General features: G+C 43.3%; 1 protein-coding gene across 1 annotated transcript; it reads right to left on the bottom strand.

Moving 5' to 3' along the window:
* Positions 1–15,401: 15,401 nt before the first annotated feature.
* On the bottom strand, positions 15,402–16,055 carry LOC115600146 (olfactory receptor 14A16-like). The gene has a single exon (XM_030468386.1). The coding sequence runs from the start codon at positions 16,053–16,055 to the stop codon at positions 15,402–15,404; it is 654 nt and encodes a 217-aa protein (XP_030324246.1).
* Between the last annotated feature and the right edge of the window lie 2,508 nt (positions 16,056–18,563).

The raw sequence follows: 18,563 nt of genomic DNA, 5'->3' as shown, positions 1-18,563 counted from the left end.
ATGTCTATTGAGCAACATTGGAGAGTGGTTGTCGAGGGATGGTATATTTGAGGTTTGTGGTAAAATGAAAACCCGTAGCCCAATTGTTGTTGGTGCTGTGGGTAGGGTTTTTTGTGAGGGTAAGGGCCAGCCAAGGTTTTCAGAGGTCACTCTTTGCATTTGTTTGCCAGTCCCGTTTGTTGGGAGTTTTGGGAGGTCTATTGAGCAACAGTGGAGAGTTGCCGCCCAGGGCCGGTATGTTTGAAGTTTGTAGTAAAAAGTAAAGCCGTAGACCAATTGTTGGTGGTGCTGTGGGTAGGGTTCCATGTGAGTGTTAGGGACAGCCAAAGTTTTCAGTGGTCATTCTTTGTATTTCTTTGCCAGTCCCGTTCGTTGGGAGTTTTCGGAGGCCTTTTGAGAAAAAGTGGAGAGTGGCCACGGAGCGCTGGTATATTCAAGGTTTGTGGTAAAACACAAAGCCGTAGCCCAACTGTTAGTGGTGCTTTTGGAAGGTTTCCATTTGAGGGTTAGGGCCAGCCAAAGTTTTCAGTGGTCACTCTTTGCATTTGTTTGCCTGTCCCGTTCATTGGGAGTTTTGGGAGGGCTATTGAGCAACAGTGGAGAGTGGCTCCGAGGGCTGGTAGTTATGAGGTTTGTGGGAAAACTCAAAACCATAACCAAATTGTTGGTGGTGCTGTGGGTAAGATACCATGTGAGGGTTAGGGCCAGCCAAAGTTTTCAGTGGTCGCTCTTTGCATTTGTTTGCCTGTCCCATTCATTGGGAGTTTTGGGAGGGCTACTGAGCAACAGTGGAGAGTGGCCGCCGAGGGCAGGTATATTAGAGGGATATGATAGGGAATATGAAATGCCCAGTTAACATTTTCACTTTTTGCCCATTGCTGGACCAGGTGGGAAGTGAAATGAGTACCATTATCAGATTGAATACTGGTAGGTTTAGGTGAAATTCCAAAAATGTTTTTCAGGAAAGATACCGTATTTTCTCCATTTGCTTTTGCATAAGCTTCTGCACAAGTTAACTCAGAGATAACTTCTACAATTACAATAACATACTGTTTATTTTCTGACCTTCGGAAGGGTCCTATATAATCTATTTGCCAAGTAGATCACAATGTTTTACCATCTCTGAGATGTAAATTGTCAGCAGTCAGAGAATGTTCTCCCAACCGAATTTTACACGTCACATGCAGAAATTATTGTTTTACATTGTTCTCATGATACAGACCAACCACGAGATTCTGCTTCTTTATACATATCAAAAATACCTGAATGGCCTGCCTTGCAATGAAGCCATTCTAGTAATTTTCCCCATTCTTGGACTTCACCTTGATTGAGAGCATCTCTGATTTCAATGACATTAATTCTTGTCAATTCATCAACTTGGTTATTATATTTGCTGGCTTCATCTTTTAAATTAGGTTGGTGAGAAGGTACCCAACCTACATGAAAATTGGGATTTTGTTTAGCAATTTGTAGTATTTCCTTCCACTTGTCTGTATGCCATACAGGCACTCTATTAATTTCCCAGTTATTATTTTCCCAAAATGTCACCCATTCTACACAGCCTTTAAAGACAGCAAAAGACTCTGCAAAAATATATACAGGTTCTTTAGTGGCTATTTCTTTTAGAAATACATTCAAAACAGCATCCAATTCGCCTGCTTGTGCACTTCCTTCATCTTGATTTATTATTTGTTCACCTGTGGAAGTTTTAATTGCAGCAGATTTTAAAAACCATACTTTCCCTTCCCTCCGGGAAGAAGCATCTGTGAATCAGGCTGTAGTCATATCACTTTTGTATTCTGGGGCCTCTTTAATAGGGCTAGGAGTTTTCATCATTAAATCTTTTTTAATTTGTAGATCCAATTGGTTCCTGAATTTTCAGTTGCTTATCTGGACACTCTTCAATTTGGAAAAGTTCAGCAAAATATTCATTGCCATCTTGGAACCCTCCCTGTAGGTCCTTCAGTTTAAAGCCCACCTCCCCAAGCTTACCAGAGGGTACTGATGTGCCACTTCCAGGCTCCTCTCCAGAAAGCCCAGTTTTATCTATCCAACCCCCCTGCCATGGGCAGGGACACCTCTCACTAGATCCGGTTGCTCAGAGCCCCATCTAGCCTGACCTTAAAAACTTCCAGGGATGGGGCTTCCACCACCTCTCTGGGCAACCTGCGCCAGTTTCTCACTACCCTCATGGTGAAGAACTTCTTCCTAATATCTAATCTAAATCTACTTTGCTCTAATCTGAATCCATTCCCCCCTGTCCTATCACTATCTGACATCCTAAAGTCCCTCACCAGCTTTCTTGCTGCCCTCTTCAGGTACTGGAAGGCTAAGGTCTGCTCGGAGCCTTCTCCTCTCCAGACTGAATAACCCCAAGTCTCTCCGTCTGTCTTCATAGGAGAGGTGCTCCAGCCCTCTGATCATCCTTGTGGCCACACTTTGGATGTAGCCATCAAGGCAGTTCTTTATCTACCAAGTGGTCCATCCATCCACCCATCCATCAAACCCATCTTTTACCAAGTTGGAGACCGGGATCTTGTGTGGGACAGAGTCAAAGGCTTTGCTCAGGTCCAGGTAGATGACCTTGGTGTCTCTTCCCTTGTCTATCAATTCTGTGATATTCCCATAGAAGGGCCACAAGGTTTGTCAGGCACGTTTTGCCCCTGGGGAAGCTGTGTTGATTATACCCGCTCACCTCTTCATTAGTCTTCTGCTCCAGCAATGCCTCCAGGAAGATCTGCTTCATGACCTTACCGGGCACAGAGGTGAGATTGACCGGCCTGGCACTCCCTGGATCTTCCTTCATTCCCTTTTTGAACATGGAGGTTACGTTTCCCCTTTTCCAGTCAGTGGGGATTTCACTGGACTGCCATGACTTTTGGAACATGACAGGGCTTTAGCAATCACATCCCCTGTTCCCTCAGTACCTGTTTCTCCTTGTTTTGGACAGGATAGAGCTAATTTTCTGTCTTGTAATTTTGCTTTCAGCTAAGTCTCTTGTAAGTAGCTGTTCTTGCTGGGATTAACAGCAAGTTTCTCTGTCAGCTTCTAGGACTGATAATGCTCAATGTTTATAGTTAATTCTAGAGACTGGTATGCAGAACCAAGGACAATGCTCAGTTCTGAAGATAATCTTGTGTTCCAGGCAGAGACAAGGAGAAACAAGGTCATACCTGCAACCCTCCTTTAGGGAGGAGTGGACAAGATAAATGACCAAAATTGACCAAACAAGTATTCCATCCCATACACCTCATAGTCAGTATAAATTTGAGGGATCATGAGTTTCAAAACCCCTTCCTGCTTCCCCTTCTTCACCACTCCCTCTTGGCTTCAGCATCCTGGGAGGATTCCATCTATTCCTCTGCCTGTGGTCCTCATCCGTACCAGCCCATATCTGTGTGTTCCTGCCTCCAGCTCCCGACTGCTGCTGACTCCAGGAGTCCAGCCTGGACTTTCCCAGGGCTGCCCTGCAGCCTCACTGGTGACGTGAGAGTTAATGGGGGAGAGGGGGGAGGAACATGATATCAATTTACCTGTATATCTGTATATATTTAGTAATTTTTCCTTTTTATCATTACTGTTTCAATTAAAGCTGTGTAGTTTACTTTCCAACCCATAAGTCTCTCTCCCTTATTCTTACTCCTTCCTTTATCAGGGACGGGAGGGGCATTAATAGAGAGCATCTGTAATTCAATTAATTGATGGCCCAGCATTAATCTTTGACAGATTTTTGGTACTCAACATAATTTAAGATAATTAGCTCAAGCTCAGTTCAAATTTTGACTAATTTTATCGGAATAGTTTGAATTCCAACTCGGGTGCCAGGAAACCTGCTGCTGCTACTGCTGCAGACACCACAGCCTCTCCCCCTCAGCCCACAGAGATACTCGTCGAGCCTTGGATGAGGAGAAAAAGAAAAGTAAGGAAATAAGAAATTAGCCTTAACCCTTCAAAGTCTAAATGAAACAACCAGGTGATAAAGGAGATATAAGATACTGCCTCTCCTCATAGAGCAGCTAAAGCAGAGAGGTCTTCCAGAAAGGTAAGATAATAGAAATTCTTCTTAAGACTGGTTATGCTATAAAAAGAGGCATGGTCAAGGGACCTGTGCAAGAGATACAGTTTCCGGGGATTAAGAGACAAGATGGCAGCTTTCCATTGGAGGTGGAAAGTTGCTGTATGGAATCCTACAAGACTAATTGCAAAAACAGATGAAGGAGATGGTGAATCAAGTCAATTTGCAGAGGTGAAATGTAGAAAATCCGCGGAGGCTTAAGGACAACATGTAGTCACCAATATGCATAAATTGAAGTCCTTTATTAACAATTCACACTCGCTTTATATAGAGCCCTTGTTTATATAATGATATCTTGCAGGTGGCTATATCTTGGCCACAAACCTGTTCTCACAGAACTTCTGCTGGCTACATCATTATCCTGTTATTCTTCTCTTCTGCTGCCAGCTCCCTTATCTTTTGCCCATAGCTCATCTTTCAGTAACCTTGCAGCTGGGCCTCAAGGCCCTAAGCTCACTCTAGTTAAAGCTTAATAGTCAGGATTGCTCACATGTCTGTTTTCTTCCAAACAGTTTCCCAACATATCCCCCTTTTTGTTTTTGAGCAATCCTGACTTACTTCATCATGCGAGATAACATGCTAATGATACATTGCCATAAACAACATACTAATAATACAAAAGCAATAATAACATACTAATAATCAAAACCAATAATAACAAATATAATTGATAAACCTTGTCTAATTAAATCTCTAAGCTATCCCCATATCCTTAAGCGATTTAACCATTCATTTAACCCAGTATATGCAACAGTTGATTTTTTCATGTTATCTTAATCAGTCGCTTTTGGTTGTGAATTGACTCTGAATGATCAGATAAATTCATGCAACACATTCCATCAAAGTCTTCACAAACATGACCTAAAAGCTAACAATAAAAAGTCAGTGGCAGCACAACTTTGTAAAATTGCATGTCTGACACTATCAACATCTTTTAGCATCTGTGTTAAAATACCAGAAGTTAAGTTCATCTGCTTAGCAGTGCAACAGAATAGCACAATCAACAATCAACATATAGACGAGGGATCCCATAATCAACATATAAACATAATTACAACATTAACAAAAGCCTGTTATCAGCACAATACAATACAATACAATACGAAAAGCACATTTTACACTGCAGTGGAAGGACTTAAATACCTTTTTAGTATGAGGAAGGTCTGGTGTCCACTGGCGCATAGAGCCAAGGGGGTAGGGGAGGCTTATCTGACAAAAATTGGTCGGGGGGCCCCCAAAGCGTCCCCAGACCCCTCCCAGGTCACGGCACAGTGGAGTCCTCGTTTCCTCCATGGTCGCCAAATTGAGGCCCAAAAACGGCCTAATAAAATTGTTTAGAGACAGAATTCCAAGCCTTTAAACAGCAAAGGCACATAGTCGTCCCCCCCCTCCCCTTTTTTTTTTTTCTCATCTCTGGTGTCTGCAGCAGGGCTCATTTTCTGAGCAGCACCAGTGTCTGTGGGGGTAGAGACAGAAGCTGTAGCTGTAACAGATACGCTGGCGATGCTCACATGCCATATCTGAGTTGTGCCCTTGTGTGCGGGGGGGCGAGAAGCGGCTGCGAAGGCAGGAGTGGGGGTGCTCTCTGCACTAGGAGCAGCTCCCACTCTCTGCAGCAACTCTCAGCCTCCGAAAAGGCATACTCATTCTCATAACTTCGGTTTTTTTTTTTGGTCTTAGTCCTCACCAATATATGAGAAAAGTTAACAACCACCACTAGAAGATTCAAAAACGAAATGACATTGCTACTAAAATCTGGTGAAGTTAGCCTAAAATAAAATGAAGTGGTACAATCTCCCAAACCAAAACTCATATCATAAACAGCGTCACTGTGAGTCCGCATTTGAAGGCATTTGTTTCCATGGACAAACCCATGTGGCTGGTACCCAACGCACTCCGGTACCTGTAAATAAACACATATAAGCTCGACCAGTTAGTTTCACCTCTGCCGGCCCTTCCCATTCTCCAGTGTTCAAATTCTTGAATTCCACCAAAATTTTTTGGGAAGGTTCCGAAGCTTCAGAGTCCGCTAAATCCTTTTGATGTATTAATATCGGAGGCTCTGTACGATCTCCTGTAAAGCACAAATAATTCATGACATATACAGCCTTACTTAACCGGTCCTGTGGAGGACTCCCTTCCTCCCTCCGTTTTTGTTTCTCAAGGAGAGCCTTTAATACTGAATGGCAACGTTCCACTATTGCCTGACCCATAGGGTTATGAAGGATACCAGTACTATGTCGGGTGCCCCATTGTCCACAGAACTGTCGAAAGTGAGCAGAAGAATAAGTGGGGCCATTATCCGTCTTGATGGACTGAGGTACTCCTAAAACAGCAAAGGATACATATAGATGTCTGATAACATGTTTCGTTGCCTCACCAGTTTGAGCAGAGGCCCAAATGGCCATAGAAAAGGTATCTATAACTACATGTACATATTTTAAGCATCCAAACTGTTGTACATGAATGACGTCCATTTGCCACAGTTCCAAAGACTTCAAACCTTTAGGACTGACTCCCATCCCAATACCAAGATCAACTTTTTGGCAATCAGGGCAAGATTTCACAATTCCCTGGGCATCCCCCAGAGGTAAGTGAAATTGCTTCACTACCATTTAAGCAGATTGATGGAAAAAGGCATAAGACTGTCGAGCTTGTGCAAAAACATCAACAGAAGGACCAGTCCATGCCGGTGCAACCAAATGGTCAGCTTGGTTATTACTGATAGCCAACACTCGGTCACTAAGATGACTGGTAACATTACTGGAGACAGTAGTCCTGGCTGTCCTAAAAAATCTGGAAAGTGGCATTTATTGCATGATTTGCGTGCCATCAATGCGGTCATGGAGGATATGGCTGATAAACCCCGACCTGGAAGATGGTCTGGCTTCATCTGCGATGCCATTCTTGAAGGGGATTGGGAGGCCAGCACCGTTGCTTGCCCCCTTCTGCACGATAACAATGGGCCACCTCAATTTGAACAGCACAGTTGGAAAACCTTACAGCAAGCCAAGAAGACCCTAAGAGAGGGAGGATTAAAATCAGAGAGTGGTCAGGCCGTCCTGGATTGGCTCTTCACTGCTGACACCAATTGCCCCCACGACTGCCGCAATCTGGCCAGGTACCTGCTTACCCCCTCCCAGCAGACTGCCTGGGCTAAAGAATGGGAGCGCCTGGCCCAAGTAGAGGCAAACCGCCCTCGAGCACCCAGGGATCCACTATCAGGGATAACAGCCGAGATGCTCACAGGCTCGGGACACTATGCAGATGTTCAAGTCCAGCTACAGTTCCCAACTGTGCTCCACCACATTGCTGCGCCCCTAGCCCGCTGATCCTTCTACGTGGTTCCAGAGCCTACTCCAGTCCCTTCATGTGGAAAAACAGTCTGCGGAGGCTTAAGGATTCCATGTGCACATCAATATGATTGTATGAATTCGTTTATTGAAAACTTGCACTCACTTTATATAGAGAAGCCTTGTTTACACCATCTTATAATGCAGGTGGCTTTGTATTCCAATTACATATAACATTCTCACAGAAAATTCTTCTCACATAATTATTTTCCTCTTCTGTTGCCAATTAAGTTATCTCTTTCCCATTCGCTCATTCTCAGAAAGCCTCTAACTAGGCCTCAATAACCATTAACCCAATGTGGCCTGAAGTAAGTCAGGATTGCTCACAACCTGTATATTTCTGAACTGTTACCCCAACATATTCCCCTGTTTGTTTTTTGAGCAATTCTGACTTATTTCTTATGTAAGATAACACGCTAATGATATATTGTCATATGCAGCTGCAGTTCCCGACCGTGCTCCACCACATTGCTGCGCCCCTAGCCCGTCGAGCCTTTTACGTGGTTCCAGAGCCTGCTCCAGTCCCTTCATTTACTGCCGTTAAGCAAGGGATGAATGAGCACCCCCACTCCTGCCTCCGCAGCCGCTTCTCGCCCCCCCGCACACACTGCTGCTGCTCAGAAAATGAGCCCTGCTGCAGACACCACAGCAGAGAAAAAAAAAGTGTGTGTGTGTGCCTTTGCTGTTTATAGGCTTGGAATTTTGTCTCTAAACAATTTTATTTGGCTTTTTGGGCTTCAATTTGGCAACCATGGAGGAAGCCGGGACTCCACCGTGCTGTGACCCGGGAGGGGTCTGGGGACGCTTTTGGGGCCCCCCGACTAACTTTTGTCGGATAAGCCTCCTCTACCCCTAGTGGACATCTGAATTTCCTCATACTAAAAAGTTATTTAAGCCCTTCCACTGTAGTGTGAACTGTGCTTTTAGTATTATGTTGTATTGATAGCAGGTTTTTGTTAATGTTGTAATTTATGTGATCGTTTATATGTTGATTATGGGATGCGTGGTCTATATGTTGATTGTTGGTTATGCTATTTTGTTGCACTGCTAAGCAGATAAACTTAACTTTTGATATTTTAACACAGATGCTAAAAGATGTTGATAGTGTCAGACATGCAGTTTTACAATATTGTGCTGCCACTGACTTTTTATTGTTAGCTTTTAGGTTATGTTTGTGAAGACTTGGATGGAGTGTATTTGCATAAATTTAGCTGATCATTCAGAGTCAATTCACAACCAAAAACTATTGATTAAGATAACATGAAAAAATTAACTGTTGCATATACTGGGTTAAATGAATGGTTAAATCATTTAAGGATATAGGGATAGCTTAGAGATTTAATTAGACAAGGTGTATCAATTATATTTGTTATTATTGGTTTTGATAAAAAACAAAACAAAACAAAACAAAAAAAAAAAACAAAAACAAAAACAAAAAAACAGAGCGCGATGTCAAGACATCGCTGGAGCGGACCCGAGAGGGACAGATCGTTTTGCCCCCTAATGCAAGACTATTTGGTTTGGCTACTGCGAACTTCCACAGACCTGCAAATAGCCTTGGGACAGCTTAGCGGGGAAATAACGAATTCTTACCCCTCATATCGCTTGTTACCACCTTTATCTAACATGCAGTAGGAATCATATCATGTAATTTTTTGTCTGACAGTTCGGTAGACGGCATTACGGTCTTTACGGATGCTGGAAAAAAAAAAAAAATCCCGTAAAGCTGTTGTTACCTGGGAGGAGACACCTGGGCAATGGAAAGAGCATTTAATTCAAGGGAAATCGTTTGACTCTTTGCAAACCCTTGAACTTACCACGGTTATTTAGGTTTTTGAAACGTGGAATAATACTGCTGTAAATATAGCCTCTGATTCACTTGATGTAGTAGGTATTGTTTTGAGAATGTATCATGCTATTTTGAAGGAAATTTCGAATAAGCATTTGTATTTCTTATTGCAGAAGTTACTAAGACTCTTAGCAGAAAGAGAACATTCTTATTTTATCACTCATATCCAGAGTCATCTTAGTGACCAAGGTTTGGCTATCTGTAATAACCGAGCTGACTATTTAGTTGCACCAGCGTGGACTGGTCCTTCTGTTGATGTTTTTTCACAAGCTCGACAATCTCATGCATTTTTTCATCAATCTGCTAAAGTGCTAGCAAAGCAATTTCATTTACCTCTGGGGGATGCCCAGGGAATTGTGAAATCTTGTCCTGATTGCCAAAAGGTTGATCTTGGTATTGAGATGGAAGTCAATCCTAAAGGTTTAAAATCCTTGGAACTGTGGCAAACGGATGTCACTCATGTACAACAGTTTGGACGCTTAAAATATGTGCCTGTTGTTAAAGATACTTTTTCTATGGCCGTTTGGGCCTCTGCTCAGACTGGTGAGGCAATGAAACATGTTATCAGACATCTATATGTATCCTTTGCTGTTCTTGGAGTACCTCAGTCTATTAAGACGGGCAATGGCCCCGCTTATTCTTCTGCTCGTTTTCGACAGTTTTGTGGACAATGGGGTATTCGACATGTTACTGGTATTCCTCATAACCCTATGGGTCAAGCAATAGTGGAACGTTGCCATTCGGTACTAAAGACACTCCTTGAAAGACAAAAAAGGGGGGAGGAAGGTAGTCCTCCTCAGGACCGGTTAAGTAAGGCTGTATGTCATGAACTATTTACGCCTTACAGGAGATCATACAGAACCTCCGATACTGATTCACCAAAAAGCTTTAGCAGACTTTGCTTCAGAACCTTCCACAAAATTGTGGTGGAATTCAAGAATTCCATCACTGGACAATGGGAAGGGCCAGCAGAGGTGAAACTGACTGGTCGAGGTTATATGTGCTTACTTACAGGTACTAGAGTGCGTTGGGTACCGAGCAGATGGGTTCGACCATGGAAACAAATGCCTTTAAATGTGGATTCACAAGTGATAATATTTCTGATACAAGTATTTGTTTTGGGAGATTGTACTGATTTATTTTATTTTAGGCTGATTCCACCAGATTTTAGTAGTAATAGTGTTTTGGTTTTTAAAGTTTTTGGTAGGTTTTGTTAAATTTTTCTCATATATTGGTAAAGAGTATGATAGCCTAACGAGAATGTTTTTCAGAGGCCGAGAAATGCTGCGGAGAGAAAGAAACTTCCCCCCCCCCCGACTCTTTCCCCCACGGCTGCTTTTCAACCCCCCTTCGTGTGCCTGGCGGTGCTGCCAGCGAGGCTGCTACAGCTGCAGGTGCTGCCTCTGCCCCCGCAGATACTGTAGGTGTGAGCCCTGCTGGGAGGGGGAGGAAAGGACACCACATAGCCTCGTTAAAGAGACAAAAAAAGAAAAGTTTCTCTAATGCCTTCTGAAAGGTATGAAGCAGAAGTGGGAAATATTTTTACATTGTTCTGGGCATCAAATGTCCAGGCCTGAATCTTGGTAGGTAATAACTTGAGGGTTACCTGCTACTCATGAAAGATAGTGATATTTTCTTTTCTTTGACAGGAGATTTCAGCTATCCGTGAAATAGAATTTTTTTAATGTGTTAAGCCATACAAAAGATTAAGACATTTACAATCATAAAAAAAAAAAAAAAAAAAAAAAGTAACTTCAATTAGGTAGTGTCACTACTCTGCTTTTATGCAAACTCCAGTTATTTTAAAACAACCTACTTTGATGGGCACATTGATTATAATTTGATCTATTATTTAAGAAAAGAATTTAAAAGATGCTCAAAGTTGCATTGCAAAATACTGTATACTATGCAGGGAGTGGTGTGATACAAAGAAATTTCTTCAAGTTTAGTTTGAAACCATTAGAATACATGATTCGATAATAAAACCTTTTTCATTGCATAGAATCAAAAAAAAAAAAAAAAAAAAAAAAAAGAAGGAAAGACAAGGGAAGAGCATATACCCCTATGAGAAGAAAAAAGAGCATGACCTCATCATGAGAGCACTAACATTTGTGATCAAACTGGTCAATGCAATAATTAGGCCTAGAATATAAGTGAAAATTTGAAATTTGGGTTTCTTGCTGTTTCATTTGTATCACACATAGCAAGAGGAAAAGCCTTTGGTAAGAATTGATAAAAATCATAAAATATACCAGTTAGCTTGTTGACTTACAGATTTAATTAGGCAAGGCTTTCCAGTTATATATGTTATTATTGCTTTTATATTACTAGTATGTTATTATTGCTTTTGTATTAGTATATATGTTATTATTGCTTTTGCATTATTGGTATGTTATTGCTTTTGCATTATTAGTATGCTGTTTATGACAATATATCATTAGCATGTTGTCTTATGTAATGAAATAAGTCAGAATTGCTCAAAAAACAAAAAGGGGAATATGTTGGGGAAACATGTCTGCGGAGGCTTAAGAATTCCATGTACGCATCAATATGATTGCAGGAAAATCGTTTATTAGCAACTTGCACTCACTTTATATAGAGAAGCCTTGTTTACATCATCTTATCATGCAGGTGGCTTTGTATTCCAATTACACATACCATTCTCACGGAAAGATTCTTCTCACATAATTATTTTCCTCTTCTGTTGCCAATTAGTTATCTCTTTCCCATTAGCTTATTCTCAGGCCTCTAACTAGGCCTCAATAAGTATTAACCCAATGTAGCCTAAGTTGAAGTAAGTCAGGATTGCTCACAACCTGTATATTTCTGAACTGTTTCCCCAACAGGATCCCTCGTCTATATGTTTATTGTTGATTTTGCTATTCTGTTGCACTGCTAAGCAGATGAACTTAACTTTTGGTATTTTAACACAGATGCTAAAAGATGTTGATAGTGTCATCAATGCCGTTTTACAAAGTCGTACTGCCACTGATTGTTTATTGTTAGCTTTTAGGTTATGTTGGTGAAGACTTGGATAGAGTGTATTTCCATAAATTTATCTGATCATTCAGAGTCAATTCACAATCAAAAATGATTGATGAAGATAACATGAAAAAATTAACTGTTGCATATACTGGGTTAAATGAATGGTTAAATCGTTTAAGGGTATGGGGATAACTTAGAGATTTAATTAGACAAGGTTTATCAGTTATATTTGTTATTATTGGTTTTGATTATTTAAAAAAAAAAAAAAAAAAAAAAAAAAAGGCAGAGTGAGCTGTCAAGACATCGCTGGGGTGTACCCAGGACAGATCATTTTGCCCCTTATGCAGATCTATTTGGTTTGGCTACTGCAAACTTCAACGGACCTGCAAATAGCCTTGGCATAGTTTGGTGGGGAAATAACGAATTCTTACCCCTTATATCGCTTGTTACAACTTTTATCTAACATGCAGTGAGAGTCATGTAGTTTTTTGTCTGACAGTCCAGTGGACGACATAACGGTCTTTACGGATGCCGGAAAAAAAAAATCCCGTAAATCTGTTGTTACCTGGGAGGAGACGCCTGGGCAATGGAAAGAACTCTTTGCAAACCCTTGAACTTACCGCAGTTATTTAGGTTTTTGAAACATGGAATAGTACTGCTGTAAATATAGTCTCTGATTGACTTTATGTAGTAGGTATTGTTTTGAGAATGTATCATGCCATTTTGAAGGAAATTTCAAATAAGCATTTGTATTTCTTATTGCAGAAGTTATTAAGACTCTTAGCAGAAAGAAAACATCCTTATTTTATCACTCATATCCAGAGTCATCTTAGTGACCAAGGTTTGGCTATCTGTAATAACCGAGCTGACTATTTAGTTGCACCAGCGTGGACTGGTCCTTCTGTTGATGTTTTTTCACAAGCTCGACAATCTCATGCATTTTTTCATCAATCTGCTAAAGTGCTAGCAAAGCAATTTCATTTACCTCTGGGGGATGCCCAGGGAATTGTGAAATCTTGTCCTGATTGCCAAAAGGTTGATCTTGGTATTGGGATGGGAGTCAATCCTAAAGGTTTAAAATCCTTGGAAATGTGCTTACTTACAGGTACTGGAGTGCGTTGGGTACCGAGCAGATGGTTTCGACCATGGAAACAAATGCCTTTAATGTGGATTCACACTGATAATATTTCTGATACAAGTATTTGGTTTGGGAGATTGTACTGATTTATTCTATTTCAGGCTGATACCACCAGAACTGCTGTGGAGAGAAAGAAATTTCCCCCTCCCCGACTCTTTCCCCCGCGGCTGCTTTTTAACCCCCCTTCGTTTGGCTGGTGATTGCTGACAGCAAGTCTGCTGCAGCCTCTGCCCCCACAGATACTGTAGCTGTGAGCCCTGCTGGGAGGGGGGGGGGGGCCTCATTAAAAAAAAAAAAAAAGAAGTTTCTCTAATGCCTTCTGAAAGGTATGAAGAAGAAGTGGGAAATATTTTTACATTGTTCTGGGCATCAAATGTCCAGGCCTGGATCTTGGTAGGCAATAACTTGAGGGTTACCTGCTGCTAGTGATATTTCTTTTCTTTGACAGGAGATTTTAGCTATCCATGACATAGAATTTTTTTTAATGTGCTAAGCCATATAAAAAGATGAAGACATTTACATATAAAAAAATCATTTAACTTCAATTAGGTAGTGTCACTACTCTGCTTTTATGCAAACTCCAGTTATTTTAAAACAATCTACTTTGATGGGCACATTGATTATAATTTGATCTAATATTTAAGAGAAGAGTTTAAAAGATGCTCAAAGCTGCACTGCAAAATACTCGATACTGTGCAAGAGTGTGGTGTGATAGAAAAAAATTTCTTCAAGTTTAGTTTGAAACCATTAGAATACATGATTCGATAATAAAACTTTTTTCATTTAATTCATAAAAAAAAAAAAAAAAAAAGAGGAGGAAAGAAAAGGGGAGAGCGTATACCCTCATGAGAAGAAAAAAAGAGAGTGACCGCATGAGAGCACTAATGAGTTATTAATAACACTTTTGATCAAACTGGTCAATGCAACGATTAGGCCTAGAATATAAGGGAAAATTTGAAATTTGGTTTTCTTGCTGTTTCATTTGTATCACACATAGCAACAGGAAAAGCCTTTGGTAAGAATTGATAAAAATCATAAAATACACCAATTAGCTTGTTAGCTTACAGATTTAATTAGGTAAGGCTTATCAGTTATATATGTTATTATTGCTTTTATATTACTAGTATGCTATTATTGCCTTTGTATTAGTATATATGTTATTATTGTTTTTTGCATTATTGGTATGTTATTGCTTTTGTATTAGTATGCTTTTTATGATAATATATCATTAGCATGTTATCTTACGTAATGAAATAAGTCAGAATTGCTCAAAAAACAAAAAGGGGAATATGTTGGGGAAGCAGTTCAGAAATATACAAGTTGTGAGCAATCCTGACTTACTTAACTTAGGCCACATTGGGTTAATGGTTATTGAGGCCTAGTTAGAGGTTTTCTAAAAATGAGCTAATGGGAAAGAGATAACTTAATTGGCAACAGAAGAAGAAAATAATTATGTGAGAAGAGTGGTTCCGTGAGAATGGAATGTGTAATTGGAATACAAAGCCACCAGCATGATATGATGGTGTAAACAAGGCTTCTCTATATAAGTGAGTGCAAGTTGTTAATAAACGATTTCATACAATCATATTGATGTGCACATGGAATCCTTAATCCTCCGCAGATATTTCCTACTGTAAGCCAAAGAAATTGGTGCTACAAGATATGCATACTGACAAGATATGTCTCTGTGTCAAAGAATACAAGAAGAGACACGTAATAAGAAATGTCAGAGATAATGAAAATGATATTTGTGAATATTAGAAAAAGTAAAAAAGAAAAAAACCCATCAAAACACATCTACAACAAAAGAAAATAAATATAGCTGGAAGTCAGTTTGTCCTTTAAAGAGTTTTGTGATGAGTTAACTGCAGAAGAAGTCAATCAGTTCCAAACTTTTGAAAAAAATCCAGTCATCAATTTCCTCAGGGCATTCTTGAGCTCCTGGTTCCTCATGGTGTAGATGAGGGGGTTCACTGCTGGAGGAACCACCAAATTCAGAAATTACACCACCAGGTCCGGGGCTGGGGAAGAGATGGAGGGGGGCTTCAGGTAGGCAAAGATGCCACCGCTGAAAAACAGGCAGATCACGGCCAGGTGAGGGAGGCACATGGAAAAGGCTTTGTGCTGTCCCTGCTCAGAGGGGATCCTCAGCACAGCCCTGAAGATCTCCACATATGAAACCACTATGAAAACGAAACACCCTAAACCTAACAAGCAACTTAATGCAAGAAGCCAAATTTCTCTGGCGTAATCAGAATGAGAGCAGGAGAGCTTGAGGATCTGGGGGACTTCACAGAAGAAATGGTCCAGGGCATTGCCCTGGCAGAGGAGCAGGGAAAATGTATTGGCTGTGTGCAGCAGAGCAGTGAGAAACCTAGGGCCCCAGGCAGCTGCTGCCATGTGGACACAAGCTCTGCTGCACAGGAGGGTCCCATAGTGCAGGGGTTTGCAGATGGCCACGTAGCGGTCGTAAGATATGATGGTCAGGAGACAGTACTCAGCTTTGATGAAGAAGACAAAGAAGAAGATCTGTGCAGCACATCCCTTGTAGGCGATGTCCCTGTTGTCCCAGAGGGAATTGGCCATGGCTTTGGGTAGAGTGGTGGAGATGGATCCCAGGTCGAGGAGGGAGAGGTTGAGGAGGAAGAAGTACATGGGGGCGTGGAGGTGGTGGTCACAGACGATAGTGGTGATGATAAGGCCGTTGCCCAGGAGGGCAGCCAGGGAGATGCCCAGGAAGAGCCAGAAGTGCAAGAGCTGCAAGGAAACTTCTCTGGAAAATCAAAGACAGCTTCCGTATCTTCTTTTCCTAGCACATCCACACACACTTTTCTAACAGATCTTCCTTCCGCTCTATGGTTGGATCTCTGACTGCAGCTGGCTGAATGGGTAGTGAGGAGCAGAAACTCTGTGCAATGGCTGCTACAGAGTCACATCTGATCTCATCTGTGAGCACACGAGATCATGGAGTCAGGGGCAACACTAGAAGTCAACTTAATCTTATCAAAGCAGTGATAAAAAAAAGGGGTCATCACCATCTACATTCTCAGTTCTACGAAACTGGGGTGGCAGAAGGCAGATTCAGAGGGGTTTGGGTTTTTATTTCAGATCCCCCCATCTCTCCTGGGGAATGTTCTTGGATGTCTCAAACCCTCAGCAGTTCTGCACTTGGGGAGAACAGAGCAAGGCAAGAGGATTGCCTGTGGCTCCATGCAGAGAAAGGGGAGCTGGTCTGATGAAGGGAGGGTAAACTCCTCCCCAGCCTCACAGAGGGCACTGCCCAGAGCTCCAAAGGGCAGAGGGAAGATGGACACCTCCTTGCCATGGGCACATCTGCTGCCTGGAGCTGTTTCCTTGGCCCTGTCGCACTTCCTTCCCCTGCTCACAGGGCCCAGCCTAGCCCCTGGGTGCCCAGCTCTTCCCTGCAGCCACTCAGGGGGTGCAGGGGATAAAGAACAGGGCACACACACCCTGAGGACAATGGAAAAGGGAAGCTGAGCTGAAGTGAGACGAGCTGCTGGGGGGTGGAGGCACTTCTGAAGGTTCCTAGTCCCCCTCCAGGTGATGCTTGAGGAGTCTAAGCCCCTGCTCTCCCCTGCACAGCTAAGTTTCCATCCCCCTAAGCTGAGCCAGAGACAAGTTGTAAAAGAGCCTAAGGACAGCTGAGGCTGGAGCAGGAAAGCCCTGCCTTGAAGGGACCCCTGAAAAGTCCCCTCAGAAATATTCTGGGCATCAGATGGAGCTGTGAGCAGCCCTCAGCAATTCAGCCCTCTCTCAACAGCACCAGGATCCTGCCCCGTGCTCCCTGTCTCCTGCCAGCCACAGCTTCTGCCAGCACCAGGGAGCGCCCTGGGAAGGCTCTTGGTAGGCAGACAGGCAGCAGAGTCCCTGCCCTGCACACAGTCCCTGGGCTGCAGGATCCTGCTCTGAAGGACAGCCCTGGGCACCCCTGCCTGCACACACCCCCTCACTCCTCTTCACAATTCCCCTTACACCTCGAGCCCCTTCCCCCCTATACAGCTCCCATCAGCTCTGGCTCTGCAGCTTTAGGAGATGCCTCCAGGAACTGCACCAGCTGCACTGCCCTGCACCAGACACTCACCATGTCAGAAGCTGGGAAGGTTCTCCTCCAATGAGCTGGCACTCATCCCCTCCATCTTCACCCCCCTTGAAGCTCTCTCTGCCTTCCTCATCTCCCCCAGATACCCTGGCAGGGCCCTCAGCCCTGCTGCGCTCTGCAGAGGACCTTTTCCGGCCTAGACCTGTCTCTCTGCAGCACTGCCCACTTGCCAGAAGCTTCCTCCATCCCAGGAGCTCAGCTCACAACTGTCAGGATCCCTCTGGGGTGTTGATGCTGAGCTCAGGACATTTGCTCAACAGGCAAGGAGAGGAAGCTGCAGAAGCTTCTTTCTCAACAAGAAAGTCCAAGGCAAAGTCCAAGTCAAAAGTTTTTTGCTGTGTGCCTGGGTCCTCCTGAGGGACAGCCCTGAGAAAGCAGCGTCCCCTGCAGGGTGTGGGGGGAGCAGGAGGCAGTGATGGCAGGTGGGGAAAAGGAAGGTGCATGTGGCTCTGGTGCTGAGGAAGCCTGGCTGTGTGTCAGGACTGCAAAAGGCCCAGCCCTGAGCCCATTCCCCAAAGTTGCCAGCCCTGAGCCCCAGCCCCTGGCAAGGAAGGGAGATCCTGTCCCTCCCTCAGCCCTCAGGGCTCTGCTGGCAGCACTGGGATGTGGAGATGGGCAATGCCAAGGGCAGGACTATGGCACGGCACCTCCCAGTCTCCTGCACGTGGACAAGGAGGCCCTGAGCCCCAGTGCTGCTGGAAGCTCCACTTGTCTCCCCATGGCCATCAGGGACAGAGACAAGAGCCATCAGCAAAGTCATGGAGAGCTTGGCTCTGCCAAGTGTGGCTCCAGCTTTTCCACAGCTTTTCCCTCTCTCATCTCCACCACAGTCTGTCCTGGGGTGTCCCATCCCCTGTGCCTCTTGCCCTGCAGGCTCTGCTCCTTCACCCGCCTGCCCCACCTTGCTGTCCCCTTCGTCTCCTGACATCTCTGTGTCCTCCTTGCCTCTGCTTTGGCACACAGAGCCTTGGGCTGATCCAGGCTCCTTCTGGGGGATGTGGTGTTCCCCAGCATGGCCCTTGCAGTGATATTTCTTTCTTCTG

The sequence above is a fragment of the Calypte anna genome, chromosome W, assembly GCF_003957555.1.
Source record: "Calypte anna isolate BGI_N300 chromosome W, bCalAnn1_v1.p, whole genome shotgun sequence".
NCBI lineage: Eukaryota > Metazoa > Chordata > Aves > Apodiformes > Trochilidae > Calypte > Calypte anna.
Note: the sequence above shows the minus strand (reverse complement) of the source record. Positions and strands in the feature narration are given on the sequence as shown.

What these genes read in the sequence shown, in the direction of transcription:
- LOC115600146 (XM_030468386.1), bottom strand. Translation starts at nt 16,055, where the DNA reads ATGTACTTCTTCCTCCTCAACCTCTCCCTCCTCGACCTGGGATCCATC.